The sequence below is a fragment of the Colobus angolensis genome, unplaced genomic scaffold, assembly GCF_000951035.1.
Source record: "Colobus angolensis palliatus isolate OR3802 unplaced genomic scaffold, Cang.pa_1.0 Scaffold494, whole genome shotgun sequence".
NCBI classification, from domain to species: domain Eukaryota; kingdom Metazoa; phylum Chordata; class Mammalia; order Primates; family Cercopithecidae; genus Colobus; species Colobus angolensis.
This window is the reverse complement of record NW_012118421.1, coordinates 574,966-586,702: the sequence shown is the minus strand read 5'-3', so window position 1 is coordinate 586,702 and position 11,737 is coordinate 574,966. Positions and strand designations below refer to the sequence as shown.

The window sequence follows — 11,737 nt, the reverse complement described above, 5'->3', positions numbered from 1 at the left end:
AAATTCTCCAAGTCAGTTGATAAGGCACACAAAGTTCAGAAATGTATATTCCTATCTTCCAATCAAAACTTGAGGCAAAATTTTGTTTTGTTTTGTTTTGTTTTTGAGACGGAGTCTCACTCTGTTGCCCAGGCTGGAGTGCAGTGGCGTGACCTCGGCTCACTGCAAGCTCCGCCTCCCAGGTTCATGCCATTCTTCTGTTAAGGCAATATTTTAAAAAGCTGACAACTCCCTAAGTTTTGGGTGGAAACTATCATGGTAGTACAGTCCTTAAATCAAAGGAATTGGGATTCAAGCACTGAATTTAGTAAGATAAATATTTTTTTGAGACAGAGTCTCGCTCTGTCCCCCAGGCTGGAGTGCAATGATGCGATATTGGTTCACTGCAACCTCCACCTCCCAGATTCAAGCAATTCTCCTGCCTCAGCCTCCCAGGTAGCTGGGATTACAGGTGTCCACCAATACATCCAGCTACTTTTTTGTATTTTTAGTAGAGATGGTATTTTGCCATGGTGGCCAGGCTATTCTCAAACTCCTGATCTCAGGTGATCCACCAGCTTCGGCCTCCCAAAGTGCTGGGATTACAGGTGTCAGCCACCATGCCCAGCTGATCAATCTTAAATCTACCCATATTAACAAAGTACTCTGACACTGAAAAACAAGGTGTTTCAGGCTACTGAAATACTGGAAATATTTCCATCCATATCATGTAAAAATATTATTTTCTATCAAAATCACCATACATAATTTTATAAGAATATAGTTGATTTAAACCTCAAAAGGTCCCTTCCACTCAATGTTTAGGGAAAAAAATAAATCAAACAAAGCCCACTGAGGAAAGAATCATCAATATCAAACCTACCGGATCAACAGAAGGCAAAACATCTTTCTTCTCCAGGCCATCAACTTCATCTTCATCTGTGCTGTATTCTTCCATTGTTTCGCCACTAACAAAGTGGATGACTCTCCTTGGGACTTTCTTCTTTTTTCCTAGGACTCCCAGTTCTACATTTTCAAAGCCTCTTTCGTTACTCATCTATATCGACAATATTTTAAGAAAATGAGAGTTTCAAGTGAGATTAATTTTCTTTCATTACACGTGAAAAACTTTTGGTAAGTTTATTGTAGTAAAGAAACAAACAAATCTTTAAGCAGTTTTGGTTTGTTTTAAGACAGGGTCTCACTCTGTTGCCCAGGGTGGAGTACAGTGGCAAGACTACGGCAGACCAAATAAAACCCATTTGTAAACCAAATCTGGAAAGCAGATTATCAGTGTTTTATCTCTGAACTTCCAGATGTCTTGGCCAGTAATACATATGTAACAAAAGAGATTTCTGATAGTAAAAAGATTTCACAAGTTCTTTTTTTTTTTTTTTTTTTTTTATTGAGACGGAGTCTCGCTCTGTCGCCCAGGCTGGAGTGCAGTGGCTGGATCTCAGCTCACTGCAAGCTCCGCCTCCCGGGTTTACGCCATTCTCCTGCCTCAGCCTCCGGAGTAGCTGGGACTACAGGCGCCCGCCACCACGCCCGGCTAGTTTTTTGTATTTTTAGTAGAGACGGGGTTTCACCGTGTTAGCCAGGATGGTCTCGATCTCCTGACCTCGTGATCCGCCCGTCTCGGCCTCCCAAAGTGCTGGGATTACAGGCTTGAGCCACCGCACCCGGCAAGTTCTTAAAACTATAGTAGTCTATGGAATTTTTTTTCCCCCCAGACAGGGTCTGGCTGTTGCCTAGGCTGGAGTGCAGTGGTGCAATCATGGCTCACTGCAATCTCAAATTCCTGGCCTCAGGTGATCCTTCCACGTTCACCTCCTGAGTACCTGGGACTATAGGAGTGTACCACCACACTTGGCTACTTTTTTTTTCTATAGAGACAGTGTCTGGCTATGTTGCCCAGGTTGGTCTCCAACTACTGGCCTTAAGCAATCCTCCCATCTCAGCCTCCCGAAGTTTTAGGATTACAGGCATGAGTAACTGTGCCTGAGCTGGAATTCTAATACAAATTTTACTCCTATATATTTATACTATACATATATGTGTGTGTATATATGTATATATATGTGTATATATATGTATACGTATGTGTGTGTATATATATATATATAGTGGGAGATGGTGAAGAGCTTCTTTTCATTGTCCTCTTGCCTCAAGTTTAAACTCCTAAGAAAACTGCCTGAAGTTTAAACTTCCAGATTTCAAAAAGGTACACTACACACAATTGTGAAGAAAAATCTGGCAACAGTGGTTACCATAGAAACTAAGATGGGGGAGAAAGTGCAGGCAAGGGAGTAGTCAAAGGAGGGCTTTTATTCTTTTTGCATATACAGGACTACTGTCATGATTAGAGTCTATGTTCGTAGAATTCTCTAGGATAGTCCAGAGTACAAACATTTTGTTCTCTATAAAGATTCTTATGGTTATAAGCAAACATAATTTAAACCCATGACTGCTGTTCAACCACTGGAAAGGCTCTTTGAATTGCTGTTGCAAAGAAAGGATTATACTGATAAAAATAGTGAACTCCTACTGCCCAGTTATGCAAGTATAAGCTACTTTATTTTTATACATTGTTTTCTCTTAAGAAAGGACTTAAGAGAAATTTTTATACATTGTTTTCTCTTAAGAAAGAAAAAGCAATTTTTATACATTGTTTTCTCTTAAGAAAGCCCTTTCTAAGAAGGACTTCTAAGGTCCTACTTAGAAAACAGATATGATTCTTCTCTGCCTTTTACCTCCCAAATCTAAGTTTAGTTATTAGCCAGGATCTGAACTGCAGATCATGAAAATTTGGTAACAGGCCAGGCGTGGTAGCTCACACCTGTAATCCTAGCACTTTGGGAGGCTGAGGCAGGAGCATCACACGAGGTCAGGAGTTCCAGACCAGGCTGGCCAACATGGCAAAACCCCACCTTTACTAAAAATACAAAAATCAGCTAGGCATGGTGGTACACATCTGTAATTCCAGCTACTTGGGAGGCTGAGGCATGAGAATCACTTGAACCCAGGAGGTGGTGGCTACAGTGAGCCGAGGTCACACCACTGCACTCCAGCCTGGGCAACAGAGTCAGACTATCTCAAAAAAATAAAAATAAGGCTGGGTACTGCGGCTCAGGCCTATAATAGCAGCAATTTGGGGGGCTAAGGCAGGTGGATAACCTGATGTCAGGAGGTGGAGACCAGCCCGGCCAACATGATGAAACCGTCTCCACTAAAAAAACAAAAATTAGCTGGGCATGGTGGCACGCACCTGTAGTCCCAGCTACTCGGGAAGCTGAGGAAGGAGAATCACTTGAACCCAGGAGGTGGAGGTCGTAGTGAGCTGAGATTGTGCCACTGCACTCCAGTCTGGGTGACAGAGCGAGACTCCATCTCAAAAAATAAAAATAATAAATAAACTATCTGAAAAAATAAAATTTGGTAACATAGGCTATCTATGTATTAAACGAAAAAAAGTCACAATTCTCTCTAGCCTGTCCTGAGGGTTCAAACAAATCCCAGCCCTTAACAAGGGAAGATGAGGCCATTTATTGTGTCTATGAAAAAGATAAACAAGTAGTTCACCCAGGACACCTTTCTTTTACCCACCCCCAACCCCCACCAGTTCCCAGGCACTGATAGCCATCCCTACCCAGTCTCATGTTTCCCCTTGAGATAAAATTTGACTATGGTTGTCCTGACATCAACGTTTCCTTTTGGACCATGACTCTGCTTTTTGGATCCCTTAATTTCCTATGCAAAGGAAAGATAGATGAGCTAACATCTCCAGTCATCCTACTAACTGGATGGATCTAATGTCAATGCAACAGCTCCAGTCAGTGAATAGAGAGCTCAGATCCTTCACAATATACCACCATGCCCCACCCTATCCCACCCCCAGGACAGAAGAGGCTTCTCACTGTTCCCTCTAGCAATCTCTCATTGGCTTAATTTTTTCCTTCTATGACACAGGCAAAGGAAGGGATGTCAGTGCTCAAAAAGCTTCAGATTTTAGAGTATTTCAGATTAGGGATAATGATTCCAACCTCTACGTGGGAGGTGGGGGTGCAGAGCAATGAAGGAAGCACTAACAGGTAAAACGAACCAGAAAATCATTTGGTACAAAATTCCCAATAATTATATTTTTAAAATATTTTTCTTTTTTTTAATTTTTCAAACATCAACTTGAACCAGAAATCCAATAATTACAAATAATAGTTACACTGTGGCTGGGCACCGTGGCTCATGCCTGTAATCCCAGCACTTTGGGAGTCTGAGGCGGGCAGACAACTTGAGGTCAGGAGTGAGACCACCCTGGCTAACATGGTGAAACCCCATGTCTACTAAAAAAATACAAAAATTAGCCGGGTGTGGTGGAGCGTGCCTATAATCCCAGCTACACAGGAGGCTGAGGCAGGAGAATCACTTGAACCTGGGAGGCAGAGGTTGCAGTGAACCAAGATCGCGCCATACACTTCAGCCTGGGCAACAGAGTGAAATTCTGTCTCAAAAAACAAAAAAAGTTACAGTGTGAATTTTCCAAATGCTTCATTTTATAAATCTGCAAGTAAGAAAATTTTCACTGCCAATTATGCAAATTCCATAACGAACTCCAAAGATCTGAAAGATAGTTTCACAACACCAGGAAATTATGAGGTACCATGTCAATTAACATTTTACTCCATTTTATAGTTAACCAAACTATAAATGTGCTTATCTTTATTCTCAGGATCTGTTTTCTTCTTTTTTGAAAAGGGATCTTGCTCTGTCATCCAGGCTGGAGTGCCGTGGCGCGATCTTGGCTCAGTGCAACCTCTACCTCCTGGGTTTCAGCGATTCTCCTGCCTCAGCCTCCCAAGTAGCTGGGTCTACAGGTGTGAGCCACAATGCCCAGCTAATTTTTGTATTTTTAGTAGAGATGGGGATTTCATCATGTTAGCCAGGCTAGTCTCCAACTCCTGACCTCAAGTGATCCACTCACCTCAGCCTTCCAAAGTGCTGGGATTATAGGCGTGAGCCACCCCACCCAGCTCAGGATCTGGTTTTAATGGCAATTTTTTTTATATACTCCCACGGCACCCAGACTTCTTTAAAACACATACTAGACTTGGAATGTATTCTTTGTCATCTTCCCCAACTAGGCTATTAGCAACATGGGGGGGTAGGTACTGCTATATCTTTCAGCCTAGAGTTCCTGGCACATTACTGTGCTTGGTAATAGAGGTGCCAAATAAATCAATCACTGAGTGGTACTGAAATTTTAACTCTTTTAAAAACACTGAGGCTGAGATTCTGGTTAAAAGTCTATTCAGAGAAGCTGCTGGATAGAATGTCACAACAGAAGGCCAGGCGCGGTGGCTCATGTCTGTAATCCCAGCACTTTGGGAGGCCGAGACAGCAGGTGAATCCGAGGTCAGGAGTTCAAGACCAGCCTGACCAAGATGGTGAAACCCCATCTCCACTAAAAATACAAAAATTAAGGCCGGGCACGGTGGCTCAAGCCTGTAATCCCAGCACTTTGGGAGGCCGAAACGGGTGGATCACGAGGTCAGGAAATCGAGACCATCCTGGTCTACACGGTGAAACCCCGTCTCTACTAAAAAATACAAAAAACTAGCCGGGCGAGATGGCGGGCGCCTGTAGTCCCAGCTACTCGGGAGGCTGAGCCAGGAAAATGGCGTAAACCCGGGAGGCGGAGCTTGCAGTGAGCCAAGATCGCGCCACTGCACTCCAGCCTGGGCGACAGAGCGAGACTCCGTCTCAAAAAAAAAAAAAAAAAAAAAAAAAAAAAAAAAAAATTAGCTGGACGTGGTGGCATGCGCCTGTAATCCCAGCTACTCAGGAGGCTGAGGCAGGAGAATTGCATGAACCTGGGAGGCGGAGGTCTCAGTGAGTCAAGATCACGCCACTGCACTCCAGCCTGGGCCACAGAGTGAGACTCCGTCTTAAAAACAAAAAAACAAAAACAAAAAAAGAATGTCACAACAGGTACTGGATGGCCTGTTTGGAGGCCTAATTCTAGATCCTGTCTCCTATCTCTTACTCCCTTTCCCTACATTGCACTAGGGATTTCTCAGTTCTGCCAAACTTGGGAAGATAGCGGCCTCTCCCTCCCCTGAGATGGCCACTTCACTGGCTTCTTCTCTCTTACTGTGCTCAACCCCCTGGGCATAGAACTGGAGTTCCCAAATATGTTTCTGATTCAGGAATGTGAATCCAAAAGCACAAAGGGCAAATGAGAAAACAGAACTCATTGGTGTTTAATGAGAAATAAGGATATTTAATATTTAATAATATATATAAGAAATATATAATATTGAATGATAAAATTCCAGAGAGACTACACCAAAACTTAATAGTTACCTTTGGGGAATTACAACATGAAGAAAGGGTGGTGGTGGGGTATTCCTGTGCATTTTTATCTTTTGTTCTACAGCCTTCTTTACTGTTTAAGTAGTTATTTGTTAACCAAGAATGTGAAAACAACATAATATCACTAACCCAAATCCAAGAGCCTCTCACTTCAAACAACACTTAGCTGGTATGTAAGTACACGTGTGTTTACTTTGCTATTAGATCCAGGGCGGAGGTAGTGATTTAAAAAAAAACAATTCTAGTAACAACAGGAAAAATCAAATTGAAAAACACACGAAGCACCGTGGACTCAAAGGTTAGGTGTAAGTGTACTCGCCAACAACAGGTCTCAACTCAACTGAAAATGACGTGGCTTCCCTATCAATTCATATTTTCCCCTGAATCCCTTCTTAAGTAGGAGGGAAAAAACAAATTCCATGTAGAGTCTGGTATGTGGGAAAGTTGTGTTTTTTGTTTTGGGGTTTTTTTTTTAGTTTTTTATTTAGGAGATGGGTTCTTGCTCTGTTGCCCAGGCTGGATAAGCTTTTGTTAATGCAAATAACATCTTACACTATAAGAGACACACACAGATATACTCACAGTTTGGGGGAAATCTCTTACTAACATTCAGGTACTTAGTCTCAAAAACGAAGCGACTGAAAAAGCTTCATACTCATGGAGGATGGGAAGAGTTACACACATGAGCAACTCAAGCAACTTTGTTTTTGTTTGTTTGTTTGTTTGAGACGGAGTCTTAGCTCTGTCTCCAGGCTGGAGTGTGGGATCTCGCCTCACTGCAACCTCCACCTCCCGGGTTCAAGCGATTCTCCTGCCTCAGCCTCCCGAGTAGCTGGGACTACAGGCAAGCACCACCACACCAGGCTAATTTTTGTATTTTTAGTAGAGACGGGGTTTCACCATGTTGGTCAGACTGGTCTCGAACTCCTGACCTCAGGTGATCCACCTGCCTCAGCCTCCCAAAGTGTCTTTTTGTCTAATACTGAAAAGTTGAAGACTTAACTCTCTAAACCAGCGCTAGCCACATGTGGCTAATGCGCACTTGAAATGTGGTCAGCCAGAACTGCGATATGCTGTACGTGTAAAATGCACCCAGGATTTAAAAGACTTAGAAAACCCTCCAAAAGAGAATGCAAATACTTCATTAGTAACTTTCATAGGGGCCAGGCGCGGTGGCTCACGCCTGTAATCCAGCACTTTGGGAGTCCGAGGCGGGCGGATCACGAGGTCAGGAGATCTAGACCATCCTGGCTAACACGGTGAAACCCCGTCTCTACTAAAAATATAAAAAAGTTAGCCAGGCGTGGTGGCGGGCTCCTGTAGTCCCAGCTACTCCGGAGACTGAGGCAGGAGAATGGCGTAAACCCCGGAGGCTGAGCTTGCAGTGAGCCGAGATCGCGCCACTGCACTCCAGCCCGGGAGAGAGTGAGACTCCGTCTCAATAAATAAATAAATAAATAAATTTCATAGTAATTACAGGTTGAAATTTTTGATAACTTAGATTAAGATATGCTATTAAAATTAATATCATCGCTTTCACTTTTTTTAAAACGTGGCTACTGGAAAATTTGAAATCACAATTTTCAACGCAGCTTGCATTCTATTTCTGTTGGACGGCGCAGCACGAAGACTTAGTTGCCTCGGGGGTGAAATGGGGATAACACCTACCTCGAGCGGTTACTGTAAGGATTCAGTGAATTAAGGCCGGTAAACGTCTGGCATATGCCAAGCAAAGGGCAGATGCCAAGGCAGGCGCTCGCACTAGAAGAGACTGAGAAGTGGTTGAAGCCGCCCTCACCTGGCTTCCAGCTACTACAAGGACAGCCTTTGGGGGACACGCCTTCCTTCTTCCTCTGGTAGACCAGAAGCTGGACTATCACCCCCGGAACCTAAGGACGCCCTAGAGTCTGCTGTGCTGCCAGTCAAGTGGTTGGTGAGTGAGTGGGAGGCCGCTCCTTCCCACAAGCTGGTCTCACTGAGGAGCAACAGGGGTGCAGGGAGGAGGAACTCCAAAACGGGGGCGGCCTGCTCGGAGGACGGCCGGGCAGGCCAAAAGAGCGGCCCGCGGAGAAGGCAAGGAGGCAGCTCGGCTCCCCAGATGCCAGCGTCGGCGGCCCCACCTACCTGCCCCGCAGATTCCCCGAAAGCCGCGGCGGCCGCAACTCCTGAAGCTGCGACGGCCTCTCGTTCCACACGGCCCACTGGCTCCTGGTCCATCGTCGTTGCCACCACAGGGCTGCTGGCGCTGGCGAGAAAGAGGGTAATGGCCGATAAGCCCACTTCCATCCTCGGCCTCCCCGCCCAGTCGCTGGCCGAGCCCGGCTGTCGGGAACTGGGACTCACCGCAGCGCCCGCCTCGCGCCGCGCCCAGCAAGTCTCTGGGAAAGGGACTTGCGGGCCCTGAGGGGTGGGGCCGGCCTTAGGGGCGGGGCCGGCCCGCGCCTCACCTAGCCTGCCAGGCCTCGCACTCCGAGAGCTGGCCGACTGCAGTCTGGGAGGCGCAACTACCGGCTCGCGCGGGGCGGGGCTGGGCTTTGCGAGGCGTCGCTTCCGGCCAAGCACGCATCCCGAGCTCGTGGATCCCCGCCTGGCACCGCCTGTGACGTCATTCCTGGTACGTGTACCTGAAGCCTGGCATCTGGACCTCGGCGCAGCCCCTCACCAGCTGCGTCCGGGGCAGTCACCCCCGCAGGACGTCGGTGTCTGCATTTGTAAAATGAGGACAGCTGTGTCGTACTTCAAAGGCTAGTGATGGGATGTGGTTGCCGAAAATGTAAAATGTACGGCTTGTGCTGCACTTTCCATTCCTAACGTGGGTGACAGTCCAGCCAAAATACCCTCGAAAGAAGAGCCCCAGGCGTGATTTTTGCTTATTCTTGTCTGAAATACTTAAGTATAACTGTAGAAAATGTTAAGTGAAAAGACCTGAAGGAGATCTCGCAAAGGGCAGTAGTAAGCTTCCATCTTGACAAATGAAAGGAGTGTTTTATCTGTGTCTTAAAGTCGTGTGCCTATGTTAGAGGGGGAGCATCCAAGATTTTTTCCGTCTTTCTCAATGTTCAACCAAAGTAAAAAATCATGCAGTTACTGCATGACTTCAACATCAAACAAGTCTGAGGTTCTGCAGGTACATGGTTTATTGTTGTTTTAGCATGACCGTTTTTCCAAATACGTGGGGGTCAAAACCAAAACATATATTATTTTGGCTATGGGAGCCTTCATTTGATACTTTAAATTCCATTTTCATACCAGTCTTAATTCAGAAATGCTCTCTAAAGTTATATGACCTCGTACATGTTTTTCATCATAGCAACAGCAGGCCCAAATATTAAATATTGTTCTCTCTTCTGTGTCAAAGTTCTTCTCCTTATCCTCTGCCTAATGTTCTTGTACACTTCCTATCCTTTGTATAACTAGAACCTAAAAACAAAAACAAAAATTTGAAAAACAAATAATCATTTGAAAACCATCTACACTTTAAAAACTAGTTGGAAATCCATAATGCTCTGTATCCTGGTAACAAAATCAAGTTAGGCTGCTGCTGAAGTAAACAAGTTAGTACTTGACCGTATGGTGTTATCAGCAGGGAGTTGAGACAATCCAAAACAGCAAAACCAAATTCGGCCATAAACTGAAAACAAAAAGAACCAATTGTTAAGACTTCATGAATTGGCATTCATAAACAACACAGTTCTGCATTATATGTATTCAAAATCTCTTCCTTCTTACTGGCAAGCAGGGCAATCAACAATCTTTACTACTAAAAATTTGGGGAATATTTATAAATGCATGATTTTATTTTCCAAAATGGCACTTAAATATCAAATTACAATTTTCTTTCTCATTTTTTTTTTGTGAAACGGAGTCTTGTCCACACTGGAGTGCAATGGCGCAATCTTGGCGCACTGCAACATCCGCTTCCTGGGTTCAAGCAATCCTCCTGCCTCAGCCTCCTGAGTAACTGGGATTACAGGTGTGCACTACCACACCCGGCTAATTTTTGTATTGTTAGTAGACCCGGGGTTTCACCATGTTGGCCAGGCTAGTCTGGAACTTCTGACCTCACATGATCCACCCACCTCAGCCTCCCAAAGTGCTGGGATTACAGGTGTGAGCCACCATGCCTGGCCTCAAATTACAATTTTCGTTGCCGAAGCAGAATATATTTTCGCAGTTTATAAATGTATTTCTTCGTTTCAACTTATATTCTAACTTGAACCGGAAGTATTTCCTAAAAAGTTATTTTTAACACAAATATGCAATTGAAGAGCAGTTTATTACAAAGCAACAACTCAAAGCAACATAAAAGCGTAGAAATTCTAATGGTTTTATTTTGGGCATTTATATTTTTGTCATTATTTCCAAACTGTTATAGCTCAACTAAAAGGCACTAAGGCAGTGTGCCAAGTTTTTCCTTCTTTCACTTTGTAACATAAATTGTATCGTAGCACTATGACAAAAATAAATTCAAATATTATAATTTATCTACTTGAAAACATAATGTGGTCTAAATTTATCATTTAATGATACATATAGAGCCAAAAAAGTAAATTTGGACTGAACCATTTCTGCTTAAGGCTGGGAAAATAAATCTGAATAAAATTTGATAACCAGGAATGTTCATCAAATAATCAAGACATTCTTAGGGTTTTAACATAGCTACATATATATTTTGATAGAGAATATTTTTTAAGTTATCCGTCAAACAGGACAATATATTTTCATCAAAAATAATGCACAAGAAAAAAAGGTGATAAAAATGCATTTTAGGTTGAGTCTAAGCATAAAGTTTTTTTAGTTTTTTTTTTTTTTTTTGAGACAGGACCTTACTGTATCACCCAGGCTGGAGTGCAGTGGCACAATCACGGCTCACTGCAGACTCAGATGATCCTCCCACCTCAGCCTCCTGAGTACCTGACGTGCACCATCACACCTGGCTAATTTTTGTATTTTTTGTAGAGATGAGGTTTCGCCATGTTGCCCAGGCTGAAGAAGTTATTAAAATCATGGTAGTGATTTCACTTATGGAGCACAATATGCCAGGTACTTTGTATTAACTTGTATTAACTCTTATTCCTCACAACAATTCTGAGATATTACTGTAACTACCAACATTTTACAGATGAGGAAACAAAGTCTCAGAGAGGTTAAGCAACTTGCTCCAGTGACACAGCTGGTAAGCAGCAGAGCCAGGATTGAAACCCAGGCAGTCTGATTCTACCACCTACACATTGAGCCATTCTGCCCCACTGAGAATGAAAACGTCAAAAAATACAAGGCCAGTAAGTATTAGAAAGGCAAGAAATTTCTACACCAAAGGTGAGTGTTATTTGGAAAGATTTGGATGGAAGTGAGTAAAGTGTGTTTCTTTTTAAAAGTCTGTTAGTGA

General features: G+C 43.6%; 1 protein-coding gene across 2 annotated transcripts in view; it reads right to left on the bottom strand.

The window, feature by feature from the left end:
- Window positions 1-9,787, bottom strand: part of FAM177A1 (family with sequence similarity 177, member A1) — a 44,527-nt gene extending 34,740 nt beyond the window's left edge. The window contains exons 1-3 of one of the 2 annotated variants that reach the window (XM_011959460.1): window positions 8,973-9,787; window positions 8,473-8,593; window positions 863-1,036 (exon numbers count right to left, since the gene is read on the bottom strand). In XM_011959460.1, coding sequence (XP_011814850.1) covers window positions 863-1,036; window positions 8,473-8,593; window positions 8,973-8,986 — 309 coding nt within the window. In that variant the 5' untranslated portion in view covers window positions 8,987-9,787. Of the gene's footprint in view, window positions 1-862; window positions 1,037-8,472 lie in introns of both variants that reach the window. The other variant, XM_011959459.1, reaches the window with a different exon arrangement.
- Between the last annotated feature and the right edge of the window lie 1,950 nt (window positions 9,788-11,737).